General features: G+C 41.8%; 1 protein-coding gene across 1 annotated transcript in view; it reads right to left on the bottom strand.

Annotated features, from left to right (window-relative positions):
* PLXDC2 (plexin domain containing 2) overlaps nt 1–27010 on the bottom strand; it is a 190936-nt gene that overhangs the window by 18207 nt on the left and 145719 nt on the right. The window contains exons 10-12 of the mRNA XM_015410001.1: nt 20881–20941; nt 19845–19998; nt 10280–10318 (exon numbers count right to left, since the gene is read on the bottom strand). Of these exons, the coding sequence (XP_015265487.1) occupies nt 10280–10318; nt 19845–19998; nt 20881–20941 (254 nt within the window). The remainder of the gene's footprint in view (nt 1–10279; nt 10319–19844; nt 19999–20880; nt 20942–27010) is intronic.

Genomic DNA, 27010 nt, shown 5'->3' with positions numbered 1-27010 from the left:
TATATATATATATGACTATAAATCCATATATATGGATTTTTAAAGTGTTAAGTAGTGGAACCAACAGGTAATTTGCATAACTCAAATCCAAGAAACTGATAGCCTCAAGGTTAGGAGATACAAGGGAAATTGGTTTCACTGTGTTTGCACAGACAATGAAGAAGATTGTCAACTCTGGCAGATATCACCTGACAGTTTTGTTACAAAGTGATGGAATAGAAGGGGTGAAAGAAATCTCATACCCTTTTGCAGGTGAAAAGAACTTATTAGACTTATCACAGCACATCTGCTGTTGGCAGAACAAGACCAGCATAACTAAGCTTGTGGGGAAGATGCTTGGCTACCTGACCCTGACTCTCCAAAGTATCTCTGAACTTTTATTTCTTTTACCAGATTTATAACTCACCCTTCTGTCCCCCTAATGACCACAAAGGTGGCTAAAAAATTAAAACATACATGATAGAATAACATCTTAAAACCATTAAAACCAGCAAGAAACACATCACTATAGCAATTCATACCAGAACTAAAGTACATACAAAAACATAACAATCACAACATTGGGCAGGAAGGAGGGATCATTGAGGGAATACTAAAGGCATCAAAGAAGTTTCCACTTGCTGATAAAAGATGTCAACAGAAGGGGACACACTGGTCTCCCTGAGAAGAAGTCCCACAGTTTTGGCACCAGGATCCTCTCCTGGGTTGCTATCTGCCTAATCTCAGAAAGTGGGGGGCACCTGAAGCAGGGCCTCAGAAGATGACCGTAGTGGTCAGGTAGATTCATAAGGAAGTAGTTAGTCCTTCAGGTATGTTGGTCCCAAGCCCTACTGTCAACTCCAGCACCTTGAATTGTGCCCAGAAGCAGATTGGGAGCCAGTGTAGATGGGCTAAGACTGAAGAGATATGGTCCCTACACTCCATTCAACATCCTGGCAGCAATCAACCTCCTGGCTGTAACATCCAACTGAAGTTTCTGAACACTTTTCAAACACGGCCCCATGCAGAGCACATTGTATTAATCTAATCTAGATTTTACACTTGCATTCAAGGTAACCACCACAGACAGCATGTGCTCTTTGTATCTCTGGCAAACATTGATAACCTGTCATGCAAAGCAGCATGGGCAAACACAAGTCAAATCTGTTGTCTTTTCCTTCCATAAAGGGGAAAGGGAAATGGCATGCATACAACCAAGGTTCAATTCCCAGCAGCTCTTAGCTAACAAGACTAGGCAAGACCTCTGACAGAGCACAGAGAGGTTACTGACAGATGGAGTAGATAATAAGGCACTAGTGGCACTGATGGGCTGACTTAGTGTAAACCAGCTTTATGTATGATCACGACCAGGCTCTTTTAAATGGAATATTTCACAATAGATGGTTTGAAAACAGAAGTTCTAATTCTCATTTGAGTCACAGCAATGCACGTATTTGGCATAACAAGTATTTTCTTCCTGATTGTGCTATCTAGACTGTCACACTGTCCTGGTAACTTGAGACACTCCTGCAACATTATGGCAGCACTTCAGTGGGATTTAATGTTACTTTAGGGAAGGGGCAGAGACTCAGAATATACAGTCCACTGATAGGAAGTCAGTGGAACAGTTGCAGATAAGTGATTTGTGGGTTACAGTTTTAACTCTTGAGATCAGAACAGTTAACTGAGATAGGAGACATCTTTTGCTAGATCTAGATGTGTCTCCATTTGAATATAACTAAACTCTACCACAAAATTCCTGCATATCTTTCGCCCCAGAGCCTGCTGCTACAATACAAAGCAAGAGTGAATGGCCTAGTGCAGAGACTGTCCAGCTATCCATTCATTTTATTGGTTTTCAAAACAAAGTATGGTTTTGGCAACTGGTCCATAAAGAAAGGAAGCACCATTATTCAATAGAACAAATTGTAACGATTGGAATCATCTTCTTGTGTAATTTATACCTTATTCTGCACATTTACCGCAGCAACGTTTGCAGTAAAAAATGGTGCTCGGTGAAGGGGGGAAGATGTGAGAAATCCAGACGTTTTACACCAATGCTCTTCTGAGAATACTCCAAAAGCCCACAAAACAAGCTGAAGTGAAAGCAATTTATCAGTGTGACTAGATTAAATTTCCTCAAAGTAAAGATTATTAATCTGGGAGGTTGTTTTCCCAGGATGAATGACTTCAGCACTTTCTCTTCCAGCAGACATTTAAACAGTCTTTTTGTTAAAAGAGAGAGTGTTTTAAACACCCAGCTCATCATTTCTTGAAACAAATAGCTCTGCTTTCCTCAGAGCCTTATAATGAAAAAGGACCAAACCATTACCATACAGAAGCAGAAAACACTTGCGAGTAAACAAAGCAATTATATATATTTTTAGAATACAATTGCCACCCAGATGAAAGATGTGGCACTAAGGATGTGTTTCAAGGAGTGTAGTGTGTCCATGCATTTGGGGATAGATCAAGCTGGGTAGCCACGTTAGTCTGTCTCTAGCAGTGGAAAAGAGCAAGAGTCCAGTAGCGCTCTTTTTCTACATTCATTTGGGGTGGGGGTAGAACAGGATCTTACATTACAGTTATTGTTATGTCAAATGACCTTACGGTTTTCTTCTTACTGCTCCTTTTGGGTGCAGCCCTTGATTGTCCTTTCTTTTAGAGGTGCACACAAATTGATTTGTTTTGCCTTGATTTGATTGCAGTGATAACTTTTTGTAACTCATTTACAGGTGCAGTTAATTGCTGGCTTTGATTTCAAAAAGCCATGATTGTGTGGGAGAAATAATTTTATTGCCCAACTGAAAACAGGGCAGTAATGAATAAATCTGTGGACAGATAAAGTGTTGAATAATCGCTTCTGAAAACAGAAGTGGGCATGGACTAGAATGAAAAATCAGAAAGCTGATGGGTCGGGTGAATTCAAAACAAAGCAAGCAAAATTCCACAGACCCAATGGCATTTCTTTGCTTCTCCCACACCAGTTTGCCTGGTATCCATAAAAGCTGCTCCTGAAGTCCAAAGGGCTCTCTGGAACAATGCAAGAATGATGAGGGGAGGCAGATGGAGGAAGAAATGGTTGAAGTACCTCTGGTCACCCAGAAGACCCTTCGGACTCCAGGAAATGAAAGACGCAAAAGGGCAATGGAAGCAAAATCACAGAAGGATCTCAGTGGGGTGGATGACAAATGTGATCTTCAAGCAGGGGCATGGGCAGTCATCTGCAGAAGAGATTCCAGCTTTCGATTTCCTCAACCAAGCAAAGTGCTAATGTAGACAGCTTAAGATGATTTCCAAATCTATGATTTTATGAAATGTATGATAATGGAAGGAAGGGATAGTGGCAAGTAACAGAGTGAGGAAACAAGATAGAAAGATAGCAAGAAATATACCATAGCAAAAGATACCATTAGGCTCAGGGGTCATTTGGGGGGGGGGACGCCAGGGGACGCCATCCCCCCGAGTGAGGTGCGGGAGGGCGGGGCCTGGAGCTCCCTGCTGGTGCCCGCTGGAGGTCGCTGCCGGCTGTGGGGTTTTGGCAACTGGTCCATAAAGAAAGGAAGCACCATTATTCAATAGAACAAATTGTAACGATTGGAATCATCTTCTTGTGTAATTTATACCTTATTCTGCACATTTACCGCAGCAACGTTTGCAGTAAAAAATGGTGCTCGGTGAAGGGGGGAAGATGTGAGAAATCCAGACGTTTTACACCAATGCTCTTCTGAGAATACTCCAAAAGCCCACAAAACAAGCTGAAGTGAAAGCAATTTATCAGTGTGACTAGATTAAATTTCCTCAAAGTAAAGATTATTAATCTGGGAGGTTGTTTTCCCAGGATGAATGACTTCAGCACTTTCTCTTCCAGCAGACATTTAAACAGTCTTTTTGTTAAAAGAGAGAGTGTTTTAAACACCCAGCTCATCATTTCTTGAAACAAATAGCTCTGCTTTCCTCAGAGCCTTATAATGAAAAAGGACCAAACCATTACCATACAGAAGCAGAAAACACTTGCGAGTAAACAAAGCAATTATATATATTTTTAGAATACAATTGCCACCCAGATGAAAGATGTGGCACTAAGGATGTGTTTCAAGGAGTGTAGTGTGTCCATGCATTTGGGGATAGATCAAGCTGGGTAGCCACGTTAGTCTGTCTCTAGCAGTGGAAAAGAGCAAGAGTCCAGTAGCGCTCTTTTTCTACATTCATTTGGGGTGGGGGTAGAACAGGATCTTACATTACAGTTATTGTTATGTCAAATGACCTTACGGTTTTCTTCTTACTGCTCCTTTTGGGTGCAGCCCTTGATTGTCCTTTCTTTTAGAGGTGCACACAAATTGATTTGTTTTGCCTTGATTTGATTGCAGTGATAACTTTTTGTAACTCATTTACAGGTGCAGTTAATTGCTGGCTTTGATTTCAAAAAGCCATGATTGTGTGGGAGAAATAATTTTATTGCCCAACTGAAAACAGGGCAGTAATGAATAAATCTGTGGACAGATAAAGTGTTGAATAATCGCTTCTGAAAACAGAAGTGGGCATGGACTAGAATGAAAAATCAGAAAGCTGATGGGTCGGGTGAATTCAAAACAAAGCAAGCAAAATTCCACAGACCCAATGGCATTTCTTTGCTTCTCCCACACCAGTTTGCCTGGTATCCATAAAAGCTGCTCCTGAAGTCCAAAGGGCTCTCTGGAACAATGCAAGAATGATGAGGGGAGGCAGATGGAGGAAGAAATGGTTGAAGTACCTCTGGTCACCCAGAAGACCCTTCGGACTCCAGGAAATGAAAGACGCAAAAGGGCAATGGAAGCAAAATCACAGAAGGATCTCAGTGGGGTGGATGACAAATGTGATCTTCAAGCAGGGGCATGGGCAGTCATCTGCAGAAGAGATTCCAGCTTTCGATTTCCTCAACCAAGCAAAGTGCTAATGTAGACAGCTTAAGATGATTTCCAAATCTATGATTTTATGAAATGTATGATAATGGAAGGAAGGGATAGTGGCAAGTAACAGAGTGAGGAAACAAGATAGAAAGATAGCAAGAAATATACCATAGCAAAAGATACCATTAGGCTCAGGGGTCATTTGGGGGGGGGGACGCCAGGGGACGCCATCCCCCCGAGTGAGGCGCGGGAGTGCGGGGACTGGACAGGTGCCCGCTGGAGGTCGCTGCCGGCTGTGGGGAGGACACACTTCCGGTGATGTCAGGGGGTGTGGCATATGCTAATGAGTTATGCTAATGAGTCCCCCTAGCTCTTTTTCTACGAAATGACCCCTGATTAGGCTGCGATCATACACACAATTAGACTGGACACAGGTACAAATGCTGGGTGAATTTAAAGGGTGTGATCAGACAACAACATCTGGGAAGTGCCCTGCAGCCATCGGCTACCCATTTTCCTCTGCCACAGAAGCGGAGTTAAAAGACACAGGGGAAAACCCAGTAGTAAATGGGTTGCGACAGGCCACGGACGGACTTTCCAGTGTCTGATTGCTCCAGTATGCTCTCATGGCATCAGGATGGTCTGTTCACACCATCCCGACTCCGTGCCATTGTCCCCCCCCCCCCCCCTTTGCAGTATGCGCATCATCGCAAACTGCATAGGGAGCCCTCGGTGCAGAGGTGCGATTCATTGATCCCTTGGTTAAGCGCATGAGGAAAAAACAGCACACACACAAAAAGACTCACCTGCAGTTGCATCTGATCATGCATTGATGGACCGCCCACAGCTTCAAAGGGCGGTGTGATTGTGCAACTGCGGATCAAATTCCTCTGGAGGAAATAGCCTCGCCCCCCCCCCCATTTTTTCTGGCGCCTGTGACCGCAACCTTAGCTTTGGGGGCATGAGAGCTTACTGTCAGGAGCAAGACCAGGAAACTACCATCCCCTGTTGTGGCAGGAAGTAGCCACCTCCTAAGAAGTGGCATAAGGAGACATGCTAGGAAGGGATACATTCTTATAGCTTCTACTTTACTTTACTTTATTTATGTAATTTATATCCTGCCCTCCCCGCCAAGGCAGGCTCAGGGTGGCTAACAAGGCCACAGGGGTTATAAACAATAAAGCAATAGAACAAATTAATAATTTAACAATTTAAAAACAACAAACAATTTAAAATACAATTCTCATAAGATGGCAGAACTGTCTTCACATCCACCATCAGGAAACAACAGCTGGTGTCAGGCTCTGTAGAGCTTGGTTTCTTTCATGTGGATATAGACGTTACGCTGGTAGCCAAGGGTTGGCACTAGGGCACAATATTCAGCCAGGTGAAAGTCATTTAGTGTGGCACCTTGTACACTTGGCAGAGGAGATCCGTCTTGCAGGCCCTGCGGAATTTTGATAAATCCTGCAGGGCCCTGATGTCCTCGGGGAGCTCATTCCACCAAAATGGAGCTGCCACAGAAAAGGCTTGCATCCTGGTTGTGGTCAGCCTGGCATCTTTCATGCCAGGGAGAACAAGAAGGTTCTGAGAACCTGACCTCAGTACTCTCTGGGGAACATATGGGGAAAGGTAACGATCATTGTCAGAGATGATACGATAGCCCAGGGATCCCCAAAATTTTGAGTCTGCAGACACCTTTGAAATTCTGACACAGGGAGGTCGATGCAACCACAAAATGGCTGCTGCAGGAGGTGGAGGTGACTACACAATGTCAGGGACTGAGGTTACACATAACTCTAATAGTAACTCTTCAACATTACAGTCAGAAGCAATGTTTAACAGCATGCCTTTTAATTTGCACAGCTGATCAGTTCTCCAGGAATCCTTGGGAATCTTAAGCACACTTTGTCAAGCTATGAACTGTACCACCCACTCCTGTACTAAAAGGAGAAAATCAAGTGTATTGTTTCATGAGCATTTTGTTGCTCCTGTTACAGCAAGCAGTTAGTGAGGCACTTTCCACTTGGATGGAAAGTTTAATCAGCTAGTATACACAGAGACAGCCTACCTCAGACCATGACATGAATTGCTCTTAGGGTGCCCCCCCCCCCCCCCAGCCATGGAAGGGGGGACTTACTGGATGGTTAGGGGGCCTTTGCTGGTAACACACAGATGTTGCTGGCAACTCACTGATGTCACTTCCTGTGTGTGCCAGAAGTGACATCAGTCCATTGCTGGTGAAGCTTTGGCATTTGAGGAAAACTCTGGTTTAACCAAATGCCAGAGCATCCCCTGCATACCATGGGCCCACAGGAGTGATGTCAATATGCCATGATGCTGCTGATGCCATGATGCTGCTGATGCTCCCTCCAGTTTTTGCATCATCCCCCCCTCACTGGCCACCTGAGTGGTGGCAGGGAGTGCTTGTTGAGGGCAGGGGCCTGGCATCCCTAATTGCTCTGGATAAACAAAGCACTGCTGGAATAGAGACCAGACTGCATTTCTCAGCTGGACACACAGCAACACAGAGACAAGGGAGAAAGATCCAGGCAGGGGTCATAATGGGGTCCTTTGAACAGTATATATGTGTATGTTTCTGACTTTTGAAATAGTAATGGGGGGGGTCACAAGAGAGAAAGGCCTCTTCTGGTTCTCTGTAGTTAGATCACTGCATTATATGCATACATATTATTAGCAGGAGTGAGACACTGTACACGATATTTGAAATATAAATACCCTTTCTCAGACTATCAGCTGAATTCTAAAGTAGACATCTAAGAATTCTCATTTTGAAAGTGAGAATCCTATACAATAGACTCTCGCCATTTGCAGATTTGTGTCTTGTGAAATGACGAGGGTCTATTATATCAGGTTTTTCAGTTATTTACATGTTTTATTTTCCACAGAGCAACTATTTTTTGTGACAGATACCAGTTTGATGCCTTTAAAGTTAGAGGTTAAATTAGTACAATTTTCCCCCAAGGCTTAATTTCCCCTCCCAGCAGCACAATATAAACAACAGCTGTATTACAGAGGGAAGAATCTTAAACTAATTCCAAATTGTTCTAGCTTGAAAATTCACTTTAAAAGGTAATTAATAGCTGGTTGAGAGGTCATCCTGAAGACCCTGGAATTCAGCAGTATTTCAAGATTCAAGGCAAGCACCAGGCCAAACTGGTTATTCTTGCTTAGCTGCATCTATCAACCCACTTTACAATGTCAAAAATGCTGAGCTGGGACATATAGAGAAGCACCCTGTACTTCAAAAGACTCCACACATCTGGGTAAATCAGAAGTGACAGCATTTAGAATCAGAGAGAAGGAGATAAAAGTGGAATGGAATTTTGGATGAGAGAGACCAATTCAGAGCTACCACAGGTGTTTAATGCCTTTAATTACAGGTGATTTCCATACAAAAATAAAAGGTCGGAACAGTTTGACCTAAACCAATGGTATGATTTAAAATGTAATTAAGTTACCCTGTGATAAATGATGGCCTTAAACGCTATGGCATGAAAGGAATGGCAGAATTATTAAGACTCCTTTGGCTGTTTCTAATCAAGTATTGATTGCTTTGCCCCAAAGGAGCACAACTAATGACAGAGGCTCATTGATCAGATATAACTTACTTCTCCCTTTCAATAAGAATTTAATAGGGGATCTATTCTGGAAAAAACTGATGATTCTCTATTTGTCTCTCTTCAGATTGTCTCCTCTGTCTGAAAGGCTGACAAAGCACAGCAAGTATAAAGAAAAGCTAGGGATCAGACTAATCTAGGAGCTGTGATAAAACCCAGTGCATAATGGAAGAGTCATCACCATTTCAAAAGCCAGTGGTTAGCGTTTGGAGGGCAAATCTTGTGCCACTTGGGAGCCTGTTTCTTCTCCTTTTTTTTGGTTTGAAGTAGAAAGCACCCAAGCCAACCATAATAATATTACAAAATCAGGTCAATGTGTTGTTTTTTTAAAAACAATTAAATCAATTTAATGCTAAGGCCACACACTGTTGCTTAAAGACAAACAAGGTGTAAACTCTGCAAGGTGGGATACCAAGTAAAGGCCAGCTGAAATGTATGATTCCAGGATCAATTTGATGAATATAATAGTCATGAGGTGTACACAAGCATTATTCTCTATGCCATAATGTTACTACACAGGTATGTACCCGGGGTCAAGGACCCCAGAATTTTTTTAAAAAATGAGTACTGTTCCATGTATGCATGTTTATTAGTTTGGTTTTGCAATAATTTTACCTGGGAAGGAGAAATAATGGGCAAACAGACATCCTTAACTGGAAGAGACCTGATGGTTTACAAAAAATGAAACACAAGTATGGCATTGCCAGTACTGAAAGCTGCATGCTTTAAGCTCTCTTTTAGATCTAGAAAGACATGATCAGAACCTGTTGATTGTTGAACACTGTAACCCTTGCTGTGGAATGGGCTAGGTAGATACAGCATGCAAAAGCAATTGAGGGTTGATTTCCTCTGCCTTGGGGGGGAATCAACAACAGTTCTTAAGGATGTGTATGAGTGCAAGACAATGAACAAGATTTCAAAGATAAATAGTTAAATCCAAGGAAACAACAGTTGAGGGACTAATAGTTGAGTGACTAACTCCTAAAATACCATCGCCAAAAATTGTGGCTGCAACGTTGTTTCTGAACAAAATTCAAATGGCTCATTTTGACCTATAAAGCCCTAAACAACCTGATAGTGATGGATGGCATTCTACTCCAAGATCTACAGAGACCTTGTTCTATGCACCAACATATTTACAGCTTCCATTTATTTCAGTATAATTCATAATAGAATTATGAATTACTTCACTGCAATAATGAGAAATGAACTGAGCAGCCACTGTGGGTACACTGGAAACTCTTAAAATAGTGTGATCAACTGACAGGATACTGAGGAAGAGGTCATGGTGGTAGAAAGAGATCCAGAGGCATAAACAGTACTTCAGATGAGAGCCTTCAAGCTTGCTAGAAGACCCAAGGTATGATGTTGATGTCATCAGTACCGGAAACAATGATCTCTTTTTTATCATTGCTTTCTTGATTATGCTCCAGTGTCTTTTATTTTAACAGATTTGTGACTTCATATTAACAGATAGCTATCAAGCTCTGTCATTAACTTCCTAAATAAGGATGGCCCTAGGGTATACATTCCAGATATAATTACGTCAACTCAAAGATGTCTGATCAAATGTGACAATGAGATTTTGAAACTTATGAATATTTATTGCACTGAGTAGTGCTTGAGAATGTATGCCACAGAGCTGCGATATAAGTGGGTCTAGTGCAAGTACTTCTGCACTCTGGTACAGATTGATGTGGTTCTACGGGATGTGTTTTTGTAATTTGTATGAATGCTTTTGTATGAATGTGAAGAAGTATCAGTGCTTACCTCCATTATCTTTTAGGTGTAGAGCTATCTTGGTATCATCTGGAAAAAAGAAATTCAAGGGTATTAGACCAAGGAACTCTATGTAAGGATGGGATATAATGCTTTATTAGCGATTTTTATTATACGTAGTGTTTGTTCCCAAATTCACCATAGGCTGTGGTTCAATAACTCTGCCGTACTTCTGTGCTACAAATATAAATTTAATCTGCTCTGACACTCCTCACTTTCTTTTCAAAAACAACACAGGAAATTTAGTTCTGGGAAGCAACTAGGTACTTTAAAGGACTACCTATACAGTCACAAATAACACGATTCCATGGGGGGAAGTTATGGAATGTAAGTGGGGTTTTTTTTGTATTGCCTTCTTTTACAGGAAATGGTCTGATTCTAAACCTAGAGATCATTGAGGTTCCCTCCTCTCCCGCCCCATGAAAAGAAGCATCTCTGAACTATCCCACAGTAAAAACCAAGAAAACCTTCAGAAGCCAATACAGTTGAACATTACAGCTGAACTGATATGGCTGTGTACAGGGTGTGTGCTTTTCCCAGAAACTTGTTCCCACCCAGGGACCATGTGCTCCTGCACAGCAGCATCCCCCTACCCTCAGTACCTCTAGCGCTGCCAAAGCCAGAGCATGCATTGGGACAGGAGGGAGGATATGTGTGCCTGCACAGAAGAGACTTGATGAACAATAGTTACAGATAAGTGCAACTTTGTTTTCATCATCGATCTTCTGTGCAGTTTCACACAGGGATTCTAGCAAGCTCCTCACCAGCCGGTGACACATGCTCTCCTCACTTGAACAGTGAATGTATGCTTTGCCCACTTGAGCCTCATGTCTCGCTTGCAGATCCAAAGCATAGTGTGTCTGCCAAATGTGTCTGCCAACAACCTCTCTTAGGACCACTAAAACAAACAAACAGACAGACAGACAGACAGACAGACAGGGCTCTATCCCTGAAAAACTCCAGGGTTCTCTTGAGGTAAAATAATAATGCCCTCCTAACATCTAAAGAATGCAACGAGTACTCTTTCTCAGAGCTCGGTGCATACACCAGCTTCTCAAACTACTATGGAAAAGAGAGACTTTCTGGATTTTCACCTGGGACACCTTATCACTGCATGGATTAAATGAACAGATAACTGGTACACTAGTTATATAATATAGTTCTATATGTTTCATCATCCATAGTGTTATACACAAAAACAATTCCAACCCATTTTCGACCATTCAGACAGTTAGATACCACTCTCTCCCTCCCCTCCCCTTTCCGTTTTCTTCCATACCCCTCCCTTCTAGGGTTAGAAACCTGGCTGCATAGTTGATTCAGGTTACATCATCCGTCTTCACTTTGCATCATCCGTCCTCCCCTCCAGCACCTACCTCACTTAGAATACCTGGACTCTGGTTTACACATGAACACACACTGGGAAATTAATTACAGCCCAGGACAGGTCTGTATGTGCAAACTTCTAGAAATATCTCTGACTTTTAGTGAAGCATACTCAATGTTACTTAATTAATAATTTAATCCAACTATACATTGCTGATATGCCATTGATTTCATTTACAAAATGATGGTTCCTAGTGACTAACTTTGGTGAGTGAGGACTCTTCAATATATACAGAATTGATTTAAAATCATTACTAGGAACTTTGAAGAAGAAGAAAAAGAAGAAGAAGAGTTGGATTTATACCCTGCCCTTCACTTAGAGTCTCAAAACAGTTTATAAAGTAAAATGAACATGAAGAAAAATGTTCTAAAATGAAGACATCCGTGCCCTGCAGGAGCTGCTACCATTCCGCAGGGCATGCAAGGCAGAGATGTTCCGCCAGACCTTCGGTTGAAGACAGCAATGGGGGCATTCTTTGGCACTTTCACACGAGTTCCCATTCCTCGTAACCCCTCCCCCCCGGGAGGCTGGGGTGTTGGAACTTTCTCTGCCATCTTACATATGCTATATTTTTGCCATTTTGATTAAGTTGTTTTATATATTGGTATTTATTGGTTTGTTTTAATTTATTTTAATCTGCAATTGTATATTATTCTGTTGTAAACGGCCCTGAGCCCTACTTGTAGGGAAGGGCGGCCTAGAAAATCCAATTTAATAAATAATAATCTCCTTCCCTTCTGTTTTCCACAACTGATACCCTGTAAGGTAGGTGGAGCTGAGAGAGCTCTGAGAGAACTGTGACTGACCCAAGGTCACCCAGCTGGCTACATGTGGAGGAATGGGGAATCAAACCCGATTCTCCAGTTTAGAGTCCGCTGCTCTTAACCACTACACCAAAATGGCTAAGTGTAAGTAGCTACCATTCTGTATTAATATTTTTTGTTAAAGCAATCTTTTTGGGATAAGTCGGTATGTTATAATTTTCTTACATCAGTATTTTTTATTAATTTCACAATTCATACATGACCTGCTGGGCCTGAAAAAAAGATTTTATATTTTTATATTAGTTTTGGGACCCACCTATCTTAGGGACTGCCTCTCCTGGTATGTCCCCCCTGAAGAGCACTACATTCAGCTGACAAAAATTTACTTGTAGTCCCTGGCCCAAGAGATATCCTTGACCAGGGCCAGGGCTTTTAGTGCCCTGGCCTCAACCTGGAGGAACTCTCTGCCAAGTAACATCCAAGCCCTGTGGGACTTGATGCAGTTTCGCAGGGCCTGTAAGGCAGAGATGTTCCACCAGGCATTTGGTTGTAGACAGCAACAGTGCTCACCTGGCTGTCACTCCCACTCCCTCCCCCCTAAAAGGTGGTAGCACTCTTAGAAATTTGACTGCCGTCTGTCTAAATTGAACTGTTATTTGAATTTTATCATAATTTTTAATGCTTTTTATTTATATGATGTTTTTGCTTAATATGCTGTTGTACACACCCTGAGCCCTGTTGCAAGGAATGGGCAGTATAAAAATTGAATATAACCAATAAATAAAATTGATATTGTTATGATTTTACGTGTGTGTTAGTAAAATTTTGACCAGTGAAAAAGGCTGTTCGGGCCAAAACATAGAGTTCTTTACGTAATATACATGTGTAATCATCAATGTGATTCTTTGTTATTGGACATGTAACTTCACGTTGTTGGTGTATATTAAGAACTGAGTTTTTAATGGTATCCTGTGTATGTCATTTTTAATCCTAAAATTCTGCATATTGTGTAATAAATATTTGCATTTTATTTTATTTTCTAGTAGCTCCACCTTTTGGTTCCTGACTTGATGTTCAGGTTAGGGTTCCCCCCCCCCCCTTTTGTCTTTCTTAAGAATGTATCGATTCCAAATGATATCTGAGAAACAATTAAGGACATAATGGACTGTTCACAGTTCTAAAATGTTAAAGTGCAGTATCTTCTCATCTTTTAAACAAGTACCCCTAGCCAACAATTCTTCACAGTGGGCACCCCAACTCAAGAGCGAAGCATTTGTTGTAAGGACTACCTCACGTTCAGAAACTCCAAAGGAATTCCCCCAGGATAAATTGTCCATAAACCACTGCAATAAAGAATGTATGACAGATCTGGGAACAGAAAATCTGTGCCATAAGGCATAAACCCCAGCTCTATAACAAGATAGAAACCAGAGCTGCAGGGGTTGTATCTAGGGGTGTGCATTCAGTTTATCCAAAAAGAACCCCCCTAAATGCTTTACCAATATTTTTTTGAGTTTTTAAAAGCCAAATACAGATTAGAGAATCTGATTTGGTTACCGATATAGCTACGCCCAAATAAAACCCGATACTATTTCATTCAGGCATGGCTTGGAGAAGGCATTTAAAGAGAATGTGGAAACATGAAGAAAAATGTTTAATTTTCTGAGGTCTAAAATGGATCTAATTCCCCCATCTTTCTTATCTACTAGGAACATATGAGAGAAGAAACCCTCCGATCTGAGGGTTACAATGCCCGAGACACCATAACCTCCTCTGTGGCACCCTAATCAATTAAGGAGGCCAAAGCCTGGGCAAGACCCATAGCTGCTTGGTTCGATTCCCTTAAAGGTAAAGAACAAGGGGGAATGGACTTAAATTCTAACCTGTAACCAAATCTAACTATGGACAAAACCCACTCGTTGGAAGAAATAGCCTCCCAGGCTGTAGCAAACTGAGACAGCGTGTCCCCAATCTTAACAGGGGATGGCAACAATCTTAGTCAGAAGGATGACTTCTGGAATAAAGTCACCTCTCTGGAAGAGGACAGTTGCTAATTTGACCTGGGTCAATTGGAACCCTTATACCTGTGGTAACTCTGTTGTGGGGTAAATGGCTTAGGAGTAGGATACTGAGACCCCAAGGGGTCAGAAAAGCCATAGTCCCTTTGATACAGATGCCAGGGCTATCTCACAAAGGATCTCTGCTTAAATTGGAACGTTGTCGATTGTGAGACTCCTAAGGACTTAGCTGTCTGCTTGTTCTTCTTTATCAGGTAAAGTATCTCGTCTGTGTTGGAAGAGAAGAGAGTGGAACCCCCTAAGATAAGTCTTCAATTTTAAACCTGGTCTCAATAGGCAAGGCTGTTGGTGCTAACCATGCATGTGCTTGAGTATGATGGAGCTCACCATAGACTATGCAGCCAAATCCATGGAATGCCATCCTGCATTAATTTGCTGCTTTGAAGATTTAATGGCCTCCATATGCAGAACTTTAGCGAGTGGACTCTTGCCTTCTGGCAGGAGTTCCAGGAACAGAAGAATCCTCTCCCATAAGAAGAGCTGATAACCAGTCATAATGGTTTCACAGTTAGCAATTTTGAAACCTAATGCTGCTGAAGAATATAATTTTTGACTGAGGACATCACTGTGGGAGCAGAGTAGTCGACCTGACAGCCCTTTGACTGCATCTCCTCTGTAACCAAGGAGGATGGTGGAGGATGAGTATTCAAATAGTTAAATGGCTCCTTCTTGGTCTTATAAAAATGTTCTCCCTTTTGGAGGTAGGCTGGAGAGATGCAGATTTTTGCCACAGTTCCTGCGTGAGGTCCTCAATGCCCTCCAACACCAGGAAAGTAATAATCTCAGCAGACTTTGAATAGAGGCGACTCAGAATCTTATCTTTGGATTGTTGCTTTGAGGTATCTCGAGAAACTGGGCAACATGAATCATCTGTTCTCCAAACATTTGGAGATCCTCTGTGGGAGATGCCAGAGATGGCTCACCTACGCTCTTATCTGGGCTCAGATCTGATGTTGTGTTGGATCCACTGGATTCAATCGCTGTTTCTTCTCCTCTCACTGCAGGAATAGGAGAATGTGGCCTGTGCATGATGGTCGCTGAAAGCAACCCATTCCTACCTGTATCCTGGAGACATCATGTAGGAGGAGGAGGAGGAGGAGGAGGTGGTTTTTATACCCCGCTCTTCACTACCTGAAAGTGTCTCAAAGCGGCTTACAGTTGCCTTCCCTTCATCTCCCCACAACAGACACCCTGTGAGGTAGGTGGGGCTGAGAGAGCTCTGAGAGAACTGTGACTGACCCCAAGATCATCCAGGTGGCTTCATGTGGAGGAGTGGGGAATAAAACCTGGTTCTCCAGATTAGAGTCCACCGCTCTTAACCACTACACCTCATGTAGGGATGTGAAGGCCACTGCATAGGTCATTGAGGCTGTTTGCTCTGGATTGGACTCACGAAAAACCTGGTCATGTGGTAAGTCATCCCTGTCCACACTGGAGACAGAAACAAGTGGGGATCTCAGACCCATAGATAGAGTCCTGGACTTTTCCTGCAAGGGTGGTGTTGGCTCAGGAGTGCAGATGGGAGCGTTCTGCTGGGGAGCCGATTTATACTTTTCCTTTGCCTTGCCTTTAGCCTTCTTAGCTGGAGGCTCAGAAGAGGTGTGATAAGCCTGAGGGGAGCGCAACATCAGATCTGTGTCTCAGTGGGAGGTGAGCCAAACATGTCGATTCCAAAGATGTGGAATTGGGAGCTTTCTCCAGGATCAACTTAGACAAGAGCTCCCAGGCTTTAAGGGCTTTTCCCCATAATGCTGCCTTACGTTTTGACACCCTATCCTCCCTAGTTTTAGGGGTGAAGCATTGGCAGGTCTTACACATGGAGACACTATGCCCTTCACCCAAACAGAACAGACAAAGGTTGTGTTTGTCAGTTTGGGTAATCTTGGCTCCACATTGAGAGCACTTCTTGAAAAGGGCCTTTAGGTCCATGGAAGGGATTCAGAAGCTGACATAGCTTCAACAAATCCAGATGAAATCCTCTAGACTCCAAAAGCACAACCTTCTCCTTTGGTAGCAAAAGAGGAATTGAGGGAGGGGGGCTGCTGCACAGGAGCACATGGTTCCTCGGTGAAAACAAGCTTCTGGCTCTGGTCTGCAGCACCCCTGGAGGCTTTTAGCTGTAAAGACCTATCACATGTGGTACCGCACGGAAGGTTGATGGTGAATAAATACTTTTCTTTTGACCACATGTGACCAACTTAGGGCACTGTTGCTACATTTCTTTTCAGTGATGAATCTATGTAGCCAATCCAGATTAGTTACCTATTATCATGATGTTTTTTTCATTCAGCACATTTTCACTAATTAGCAGGAAGTAAACATTGAGGGAGAAGGAAATGGAATTGGAGAAGCCATACAGTGACACCCTAAGCAGAGTTAAGACCTTTCTAAGCTCTTGAACTTCAATGGACTTACAAGGCTGCAGCTCTGCTTAAGATGGCACTGATAAAGATGAAAAATACAGCATCTGTCAACAATCACAAGAAGAAAAGAAGTACACTTGGGTTTTTGGGATATGGCATTTGGCAGCCCTAAAAACCCTTTTTGCTCCCCAAACTTTTTGTGTGTAAAGATTTAATATATCTCTACAAAGCATTACATGCTGTAGGGTAAAAATCAATAGCACAGCCAATTACTTGAACCTGGCACACAGCATATAAAAGTTCCTTTGTCTTTCTCCAAGTAACATAAATATTTTAAGTATATTTTTATTTGTATGACTTTTTGAGATCCTCAGGACTTAGCTGTTATTTGGCACCACAATACAAGCTACCTGTTTTATATGTCTTCAATACACAAGTTATCAATTATGAACTCCAGATTTCAATTATGACTTGATTTGAGCAGCCAGCAACCAGTGGTATTATTAGGAGAGTGGTACTGGGAATTAAAGCTCAAAAGCTCATACTGATAGCTCTTAAAGAATTCTTCCCATGTTGCTGCACCGAAAGTCCTCTTCATTAGAGACTTCCATTTGGTAATGTGTTTGGGGGACTGTAAAGTTTAACCTTTGTGTTAGCAGCCTGAAACACTATTAAGAGAATCCCTTAAAACAGTGGTAAATAAGCACTTGGCATCTCACCACAGTCTAGCATAAAATTCTTTTCATTCCTTTAAAGTAGCATTAATTCTCAGTTAAAATAAAAAGTGTTTAATATTCCTTTCTGTCATATAGTTATAAAAAGAAAAAAACCACAAGACAGTTCCAGTGTAATTCTAAGCAGAGTTGCATTGAAGATATATTGAACACCACTGACTTCAATGGATTCAGATAGAACTCTGTTCAGGATTGTGCTGTTGTGCAGATGGGTAATGATTGGCAACTGCCTGCTTATGTGCATTCTCTGTGGGTGGCTCACATTATGGAACAGCCTGGCTGAGGAAGTCAGGAAGGTTCCCCACGGTACTATCAAAATGTGCACAAAAAATGTTCAGGAGGGCATTGTTTTAATTAGATCTGTAGTGGTACAGAACAGTTCAGAGGAGTGCTTTCATACAGGAGTGGGGAATGGCTCCTGCATTTTCTTGTATTTTTGGAATCCACATTCTGCACTGCTTGCACTGTACCAGCCTGGGCAGTTTGCCGTTCACACTGTTATTTAATTGTGTATTCCTAGTCCTACTGCATTGGTATTGCCATTCAATTCTGTATTCCTAATCCTACTGCATCATTCATTGGATATCTTGTACTCTATGATTACATAGTTGCTCATGTTATCATTCCATTTTGTACTCCTAGTCCAATTGCATTGTTCATTTGATCTCCTATACCGTATGATAACGTTCCCCCCCCTCTTTCTGTGCTCTGAAATCCATGTTGAGTCTCAGTGAGAAAGGTGAATCTCAACTTGTCATTTTTATTGTATTAATATTATTCTTAATAATAAATTGTTATTCAAAAAAAGGTGGACTATAAACAAGCTAAATAAAACTAAATAAAATCTTTATTTGTTCATATCTTGTGCTTGCTAGTATCACATGGTATCAACTTTTGCCCAACACATCATATATTTTTGTGCCCTAGAACATGTTCCAGCACTGTTCTGCAGTTGTACACCAAAACACCAAAACTAGAAGGCAAACTGTATTTCAGGGATGCTTGTCCAATGCACATACACATAAGAAGATAATTCTACAGAATGTTGATTCCTGTGGCTCCAATCATGGTTGATGTTGATGAAGAAGGTGAAGACCATCTTGCTTAAGTGGGCTAATAGGGTGGGCTAAACATGATGGCAGCTGACTATGGTATCTTGGCTGGGCATTGCAGATGATGTCATTTCCTGTCCAAACTGATTTTATTTTGTAATTTTTAGGTCTCTGTTTTCACTATATGTTTTAGTATTGTAAAACAGTTTGAGGATCCAACTGGTCAAAAAGGTGCAGTATTTTTATGTTTTTTTCATTTTGCATAATCAAAAGGTGGGATATCAATGTTTTAATAAGTGAACAAATAAATAAAACACAACTATCATGTCTGTTGAGAATGGTAGTATAATCTTATTTTTACACTTTAATTGGACTTTTTACAGCATTAAAAGGAATGGACAGAGGATAACAAGGGCTCAGATGAAATCAATCTTATTAAGGATAATAGGATTAGTACAAAATTTCCAAATTACTAAAAAAAATACTGAATGAAGGATTTAACTTTTAATTACTACCAGTGCAATCCTATGCAGATTAATATTAATTGACTGAAGTAATTCTGCAAAGGATTGCATTGTACTTCTAGTCCTTTATAATGCTATTATTTCTACTACTAAATTGTCAAATGTGAGGGAGCACAAGAAATACAGCATCATAGTTCTGGAGTCCTTGCACCAGGTACCGGAAAAACAAACTAAAACCATATGTGGATATTTTTTTATAATCCAACAGTGGCTAGGAAGATATTTATCTAGGAAAGCTTGGGTGGAGGATGTTAAACATCATTACAAAAGGGATTTATTACATAAATTACTCTGAAATGTGAATTCAGCAATCTAAGTAATAGTGCAATCCTATGAAATCCTATGGGTTTAGACTAGAGTAACTCTGCATAGCAGTGTACTGTAAATTGCATAGATTTTAGTGTTTTAGATGCCTCTTAGAACTTCCTTTGTCCTATTTGTATTACCATAGTACTAAATTTAAAAAAACACAGGTAATTTTGTGAGGAAATTTTCTTGGAAAAAAGAGACTGTCCTTTGATTTACAATATATTTTTGGATAATGATAATTATTTATAGATCACATTTTCACATGTCCAAAATTCATACACTCTTTCACTCTTTCAGTCTTAGAAAGGTTGCAGTTACAGATAATACATTCCTGTTTAAAGTTACCTTCTGTGGGCAGGCTAGTTGGCAGATGCGATGTCGTGGCTCCTTTGGTAGTAGTTAAAACTCTGAATCTCATTGTAGTTTGCTGTACAGCAACAGTGGTGTGGGGAGGCATTTCAGTTGTGTCTGCATTCTTCTCACAAATCTTATCTTTTGACTACAGAGGGATAAACAAACAAGAAAAGAGAAAATTGGTTCTCAATGGAAGCCATTTGTCTCAGATGTACAGACATCTAAAGTAAGCACAAAGTGTCAGACTAAAGTGAATGAAAATGGAAACATTAAATCATGGATTTTTTTTAAAACCGAGTCTGGCTTGATCTTCAAAAAGTATCATTGACATCTCAAAGATGGCCAAGTACAGATTTCTCAGTGGGGGAGGAAAAGATTCTCTTCTCTGTACACATTCAGATATATTATTATTTCACAAAATTGCAATCAGGCACTGAAAACAAGTTCAAGGGTTGAGGCCTGGTGTGTCAAGGGTAAAATCAAACTTTGACAGCTTCTGCTGACATCATTCGTATGCTAGGTTTTTCACTAAACCTTTTATTTTGTTTCTATGCAGATACTATACTACTTTCATGTCATACATAACTAATAAAACAAATAATAAAATATACTGAGGTGTATCCAATCACTTCTTTCTGATGGGGGTAGAAGCATCATGTAGCAGAAGCAACTCACTGAATCCAAATTATTATTGCTAAATAAAAAGCTTATCCACAAAATAATCTTTATACACAATTGTAGCATGCACTCCAAGGCTATATTAACAGGTTTCCATGCTTGGCTAACATATCTGAATTCAAACTTCATGCATAAAACATGGTAGCAGAGAAGAAGATACTTGCCCCCAGGATCAAGTATTTGTGATGGAGGTATAGCACTGCCACACAGATGCTCAACCTTGTAAACATTATTTAGTTCTTTTTTCCTTCATCTTATCAGTTATCTCTGAATCATGACCAGGGTCAAAGAAATTTTTAATGGTCGCTGCTTGTAACTAAGTTTATAAACATAGGCAAAAGAATATTACCTCTTCAGGACAGCCATTGTCAACCCAGTCTTGCCGGTGACGATCAAATCCACTGGAACATCTTTAAACGGTGGAAGAGATTAAACAGTCCAGTTGCAAATGAAAAATGTATTGGTTGGGTAAAAATGGAAGGGGGAGGGAGAAAGAAAGTAAGAAAGAAATAATTAAATCTGTATGATCAGATTTAATACTTGTTCATTTATATTCAAGATGATCTTCTGAGCCAAAATGATTAATGCTTTCTATAAGGAACTAATTTTCATGATTAGACAATTTGAGATGTCACTGTCTTTTTGCTTTCGATAGTTAATAGCTTCACTATGTTACACGGTAGGAGCTTAAAGTCTCAAACCTGTGAATTTAAGCCAATTTAATTTATTCGGTCCATGTTTTTTGCATATACTCTATATTCATACTGCTAAGAATGTTATGTACCAAACGGTACAACTTTCTTTATCAGAATTCATTATCAGAGAAATATAGGCATTTGTAAATGTTTGATCAGTGCATGCCAATTATAGGCAAGAAGCCATCCAAAACATTCTGTTTCTTCCTTTAACTTGCATTGCAAAAATGGAGGTTGCTTATAAACTTTTACCTCAATTAACCAAAAGTTAATGAGGTTTCCCACCCAAAAAATGTAATTTTATGACACATAATTAACATATTGCAAAGCAGCTGGCAGATTATTCTTTAATTATTCCCATGGAACATCTAACTACAAAAGTATTGTCATTAATATTTTCAAGATGACCTGAGAGCGTAGAAAGGCAAAGTGCTACAGCTCTTAGGCACCAAAGGTGCAACAAAACTAAACTCAGCTTAATTGCAATATGTTGCATAAATGTAATCCTCTCATGGCAGTACTACATTGAGAGAAGAGACCAAAAGAGGTGAAAAACATCAGCCTGACATTTCTTAAAGAAGATCACAATGTCAGTGTAGTTCAGTGGTTAGAACATTGGACTAAGACCCCGGAGATCAAGGCCTGAATCCCCACTCTGCCATGGAAGCTTACTGTATGACTTAGGGCCAATCAAACACTCCCAGCTTAAGTTGTAGGGATAAAATGGAAGGAGAAATTGTGTTATAAGCGGCTGTATGGCACCACAAGGAGCTGCAGTGGCTCAAGTGGTTAAGACGCTGAACTGCAGGCTGTGGAAGGTCAGTAGTTCAGCAGTTCGAGACCCGGGTGCCGCAAGACAGGGTGAGCTCCTGTCTCTAGTTCCAGCTCCTGCCAACCTAGCAGTTCAAAAGCAAGAAATCGCAAGTAGATAAATAGGTACCACTTCAGTGGGAAGGTAACAGCGTTCCGTGTGCCTTGGTGTTTAGTCATGCCGGCCACATGACCATGGAAACGTCTTCGGACAGCGCTGGCTCTTCGGCTTTGAAACGGAGATGAGCACCGCAACCCTAGAGTCGGATTCGACTGGCTTTCGAGCAAGGGAACCTTTACCTTTACCTATGGCACCACATCCCTTCCCGATGAACTCTGCCCTGCCAAGGCGCTACCTCCAAATATCCAGGAATTTCCCAACTTGGATTTGGTAACCCTATCACTTTACAATATCTGTCAGATTTTAGTTTAGGAGAAGACTTAAATCAAAATTTCCTGTGCAGATGCACTGATGTTGCAATTGTACAGTTTGGCATCCTTGAGGGTCAGTTTGGTGTGGTGGCTAAGAGTGCGGACTCTAATCTGGGAGAACCAGGTTTGATTCCCCACGCCTCCACATGCAGCTGCTAGTGTGACCTTGGGTCAGTCACAAGTTCTCTCAGAGCTCTTCTCTCAAGAGCTCTCTCAGCCCCACCTACCTCACAGAGTGTCTGTTATGGGGAGGGAAAGGGAAAGGAGATTGTAAGCCACTTTGAGACCCCTTCGGGTAGTGAAGGGCAGGGTATAAAATGCACTGTTGGGGCAATAAGATGGTAACATGCATTCTTCTGCTAGTGCAGATAAAGCCTTCAATTAGAAAAGTTTCATGCATATGGGACAAATATACAATATACAATTATGTAGCTGAACATAATGAGGATTCCCAACTAGCCATGCAGCAAGGTGAGAGGCCATTATCAAACAAAAGATGCTATTCTATACCTCACACATAATTAAGTGGATTGTTCTTCTCCAAGTTATACCAAAACAACAACAAACCATTTATGGCCCCTGCCACACGGCAGGGAAACCACGAGGCAAAAGCGCGGCTAATAGAGCCGCTCCAACGTTGAGAAGCTGCGGCGGGATCCCACGGATCCCCTGGCCACAGCGCCTCTTCTCCCCGGCAAGAGCAGACGCCGGGGAGGACGAGCCCGATGGGAGGGGGAGGCTGCCGAACTGCGCATGCCCGAGCATGTGCAGTACGGCCGGGGGCTGGGATGCGGCGGTGCAAGGACGCGCCGCCGATCCCACGGCCGGCTTGGGGCGCTCCAGACGGCTGCAACCACCTAGATAGGTGGTTCGTTTTTGCAGCGGGGTATCGCCATTTGGGCCGGATCAGGGACGGAGACGGCACGCTCCCCAGATGTTGAGGTGGGATCGCGTCCGTTTGCTCCGCCCCTGTTCCGTCCCGCTCCCGTCCCAAATGGGCTCGTATGAACGGGGCCTACGTATTTCTTTATAACTTGCTCTTCTGTGCAATGGGGCCCAAAGCAACTTACAATATCACTTTCTCCTCCTGCACTTTATTCCTCACAATTAACAACATCCTATAAGGTAGGTTAGGCTGATAGAAAGTGACTGACCCCAGGTCACCCAGTGAACTTACATGGCAGAATGGGGATTTGAACCTGGTTGTCTCAGATCCTAGTTCAACATTCTAACTACCATACCATACTGGCATGAGTATTCTAGGAACCAGGGGACTGGAGAAAGAGTGCCATTGAATCCATATGTAACAATAGGGACTCAACAGGGCTTTACCTGAGTGGGGAAAGTATCAGACAGAGCAAAGCCCCAAGTTACTAGCCACAATGAGAACACTTCTTCTGCCAACCCTATTTTCACCCACCGAAAAAGAAATATTTTAAACTACTTCCACCAGTAAAGGCAGATCTACAGATTGACTTCCACTAACAACTAACAGAGCAATCCTGTCTTTATTAAAAGTATTGAGTTTTTTTTAAAAAAAACATTACAATATTTTGCCACCTCTCCTTTTTGCTGCTTACATTATTTTGTTCTGAGCTTAAAGCAGTCCTAGGAATCAAGGCCATATTGGAAATCACATGTGCTGGAAAAAGGTTTCTTAAGCTGTTCCCTGGTTAAAGTAAAGGTAAAGGTTCCCTTGGTCGAAAGCCAGTTGAATCCATTATGGTCTATGGATTTGCGATGGCAGTCACTCTCCCCAGAGCTTGGGGAGGTGATTATCACACCATCGGCATGGAGGGGTGCCACCTCAACTGGCACTCCCATGGAGTCTTTGTGAAAGGCTCCAGGCCAGAGAGCTTTGAGGGTTAGCCTCTTCGACGGCTTGCTGCTGGAGAATCGAGGCTTTCCTCCACTCTGAAGGTCCTACTGATGAGTGGCCTTAGGGCACAAGCTAACCCGACCAGGACAAGCAGGGGAGACCGAGCGGAACAACGATTGATGTGAGCGAGGTCAGGAATGTGACCAACAATCAACGTGAGTTCTAAGTAAACAAACTTTGATAAACGGCACCCCCCCTCCCTGTGGGAAAAGCGGAGTGCAAAGAGAAACACCTCTGAAGCACAAGGACAGATAAACGCAGCTAAGGGGGAGTGGGAGGAAATAGATAGCGTGTGTATTTTGAGAGACTTACTTGAGTGCAAATAGCGGATTGACGAGTGCTTCGAGCCCGGGAGAAGCAGTTTGAAAGTGTAAACAAAGTTGAAAAATGGCGGCATCACGAGGAAAGTTTAAAGCGAAGCCTCAGAGTCCAAGGCTGGAAGAGGGAGCTGACGTCATGAAGCTGTTAGCGGATATGCTCAAGTCAGTGATGGATCAGCTGGATGGTATTAACCAGCAACTGACCTCGTTAAATCAAAACTTTGCTTCACAACAGCGACAGCTGGCAGAAACGGAAAAAAAAGTGGAGCTGGTGGCTGAGAAAGTTACAGAGATAGACACCTCAAGCAAGAAGATGAAGAAAAGAATGGGTGAAGTGGAAACGAAAAAAAATCTTCAAGAAAATCGTTTGCTGCAGCTGCAAATGGAAAAGGCTAATATGATTCTCAGGTTCCAGGGGGTTCCTGAGACAGAAAAAGAAGATTTGAAAAAGACTCTGGGTGAGATTATCGCTCCAGTGACAGGCTTGCCAGCGGAGGAAATAATAAAAGACATGGAGACAGCTTATAGGGCTTACTCCAATTATATTTTAAAAAATAGCCTGCCTGGAGAGATTGTGATGAGATTTGCAAGAAGACAGACCAGAGATGCTATATTAAAGGCAACTTCAGCAACTCCACTGAAATTTGGGAATACAGTTATCAAGACTTTAAAAGACATTCCATTTGAAATTCGTCAGAAGAGAAAGAGCTACAAGGAGTTAATTACTTTTCTTCAAACAAACGGTATACAGTACAGGTGGGCAATTCCTGAAAGTGTCATCTTTAAAATCAACGATAGAAGGGAGAAGATAGACTCCATCTTCAAAGTCAAAGAATTCTTGAGACGTCAGCTGGGATCGGGGGAAGACTCTAAAGAGGAAGAAACTAAGTCAAGTGACTCAGCTGCCTCGGGAATGGATGAGGACTCTGCTGCAGAAGTGGGTGCGGGAGCAATGAAAACTGTATATGATTTTAGAGACAGAAAGCCGAAGTAAGGGCAGAAGGACTCTGATAAATGACCCTTTGAAACAAAGAAGATGCTTAGAAAGTTCTCTCATAATAACTAATTTACTAAACAGAACAATGTGGAAAACAAGAACTCTACAAGTGTATTGTTTTACTAACTCTTTTAATACTAATATTAAGTTTAACATAAAGGGGGTCTCCCACTCTTGGGTTTTTAGTTAGTGTGGGTATCTTTCCTTTATCCATAGTTGTAGTTCCCCTTCCTACATTTTTCTTTGTAGTTTGTAGTCATATTGAAAAAATAAAAATACCCCTCCGGGGGTTTCAAAAAAAAGAAAAGAAAAAAGAAAGCCAGTTGAATCCAACTCTAGGGTTGCGGTGCTCATCGCCGTTTCAAAGCCGAAAAGCCAGCGCTGTCCGTAGACATTTCCATGGTAATGTGGCCGGCATGACTAAACACCAAGGCGCACGGAACGCTGTTACCTTCCCACTGAACTGGTACCTATTTATCTACTTGCAATTTCTTGCTTTCGAACTGCTAGGTTGGCAGGAGCTGGGACTAAAGACGGGAGCTCACTCCGTCATGCGGCATACTTGGGTCTCGAACTGCTGAACTACCAACCTTCCACAGCCTGCAGTTCAGGTGCAGAAACACACAAATGATGATTCAAAACCCTGGGGCAAAGATCCGCTTATGTGCACATTGCTAACTGAATTAAAAAATGGTGTGCAGATGGAAGTGTGCAATCTGACTTCCTGAACAGATTGATTTTGCAAGAGAGAGTTCAGACATCAAAAAATGCATGGTGAGACCAGTTCAATCTGTCAAGTTAGGACTTTCTCTGGTGTCAGAAAGTTGGGGGTGAGAATGGGGCGCCGACAACTGGGGAACGAGATACAGATGTTACTGTCTGAAGGAGCATTTTTAATCCGGAGGGTAGAAGCAACGACATTGGATCAAACAGCTCATCTGATCACAATCTCACATGTATTGTATGTAGAAGGAGCACCAGGCTTAAAAATGTGGATGACTAACAGTTCCATCCTAAGCAGTGTTACATCCTTTTAAGTCCAATGGGGTCAATTGGCTCAAAGGGGTGTAACTCTGTAAACAGATGAAAATATATACAATTAACTTTGTGTTCTTATGCCAAGTTACTCCTGTCTAAATCACCAGGCTTAGACAGAGTAACCCTGCATTTCATTGCACTGTAACGTGGCAATCCTTTAAGCTTTTTAAAATTTAAATTTATCCTCATTTAAAACACTTCTTTCCTGTCTTTGCACAAATCAAGACAGTTTTCTGCACTAATGAAGCAAGCAATCTTTGATCAGTGCATGCTGACACTATATGAGAGGGAGTGAAATAAGCTTCATC

This window comes from Gekko japonicus, unplaced genomic scaffold (assembly GCF_001447785.1).
Source record: "Gekko japonicus isolate JY-2015 unplaced genomic scaffold, Gekko_japonicus_V1.1 scaffold101, whole genome shotgun sequence".
Taxonomy (NCBI): Eukaryota; Metazoa; Chordata; class Lepidosauria; order Squamata; family Gekkonidae; genus Gekko; species Gekko japonicus.
The sequence above is the reverse complement of the archived record's forward strand: the minus strand, read 5'-3'. Positions and strand labels throughout refer to the sequence as shown.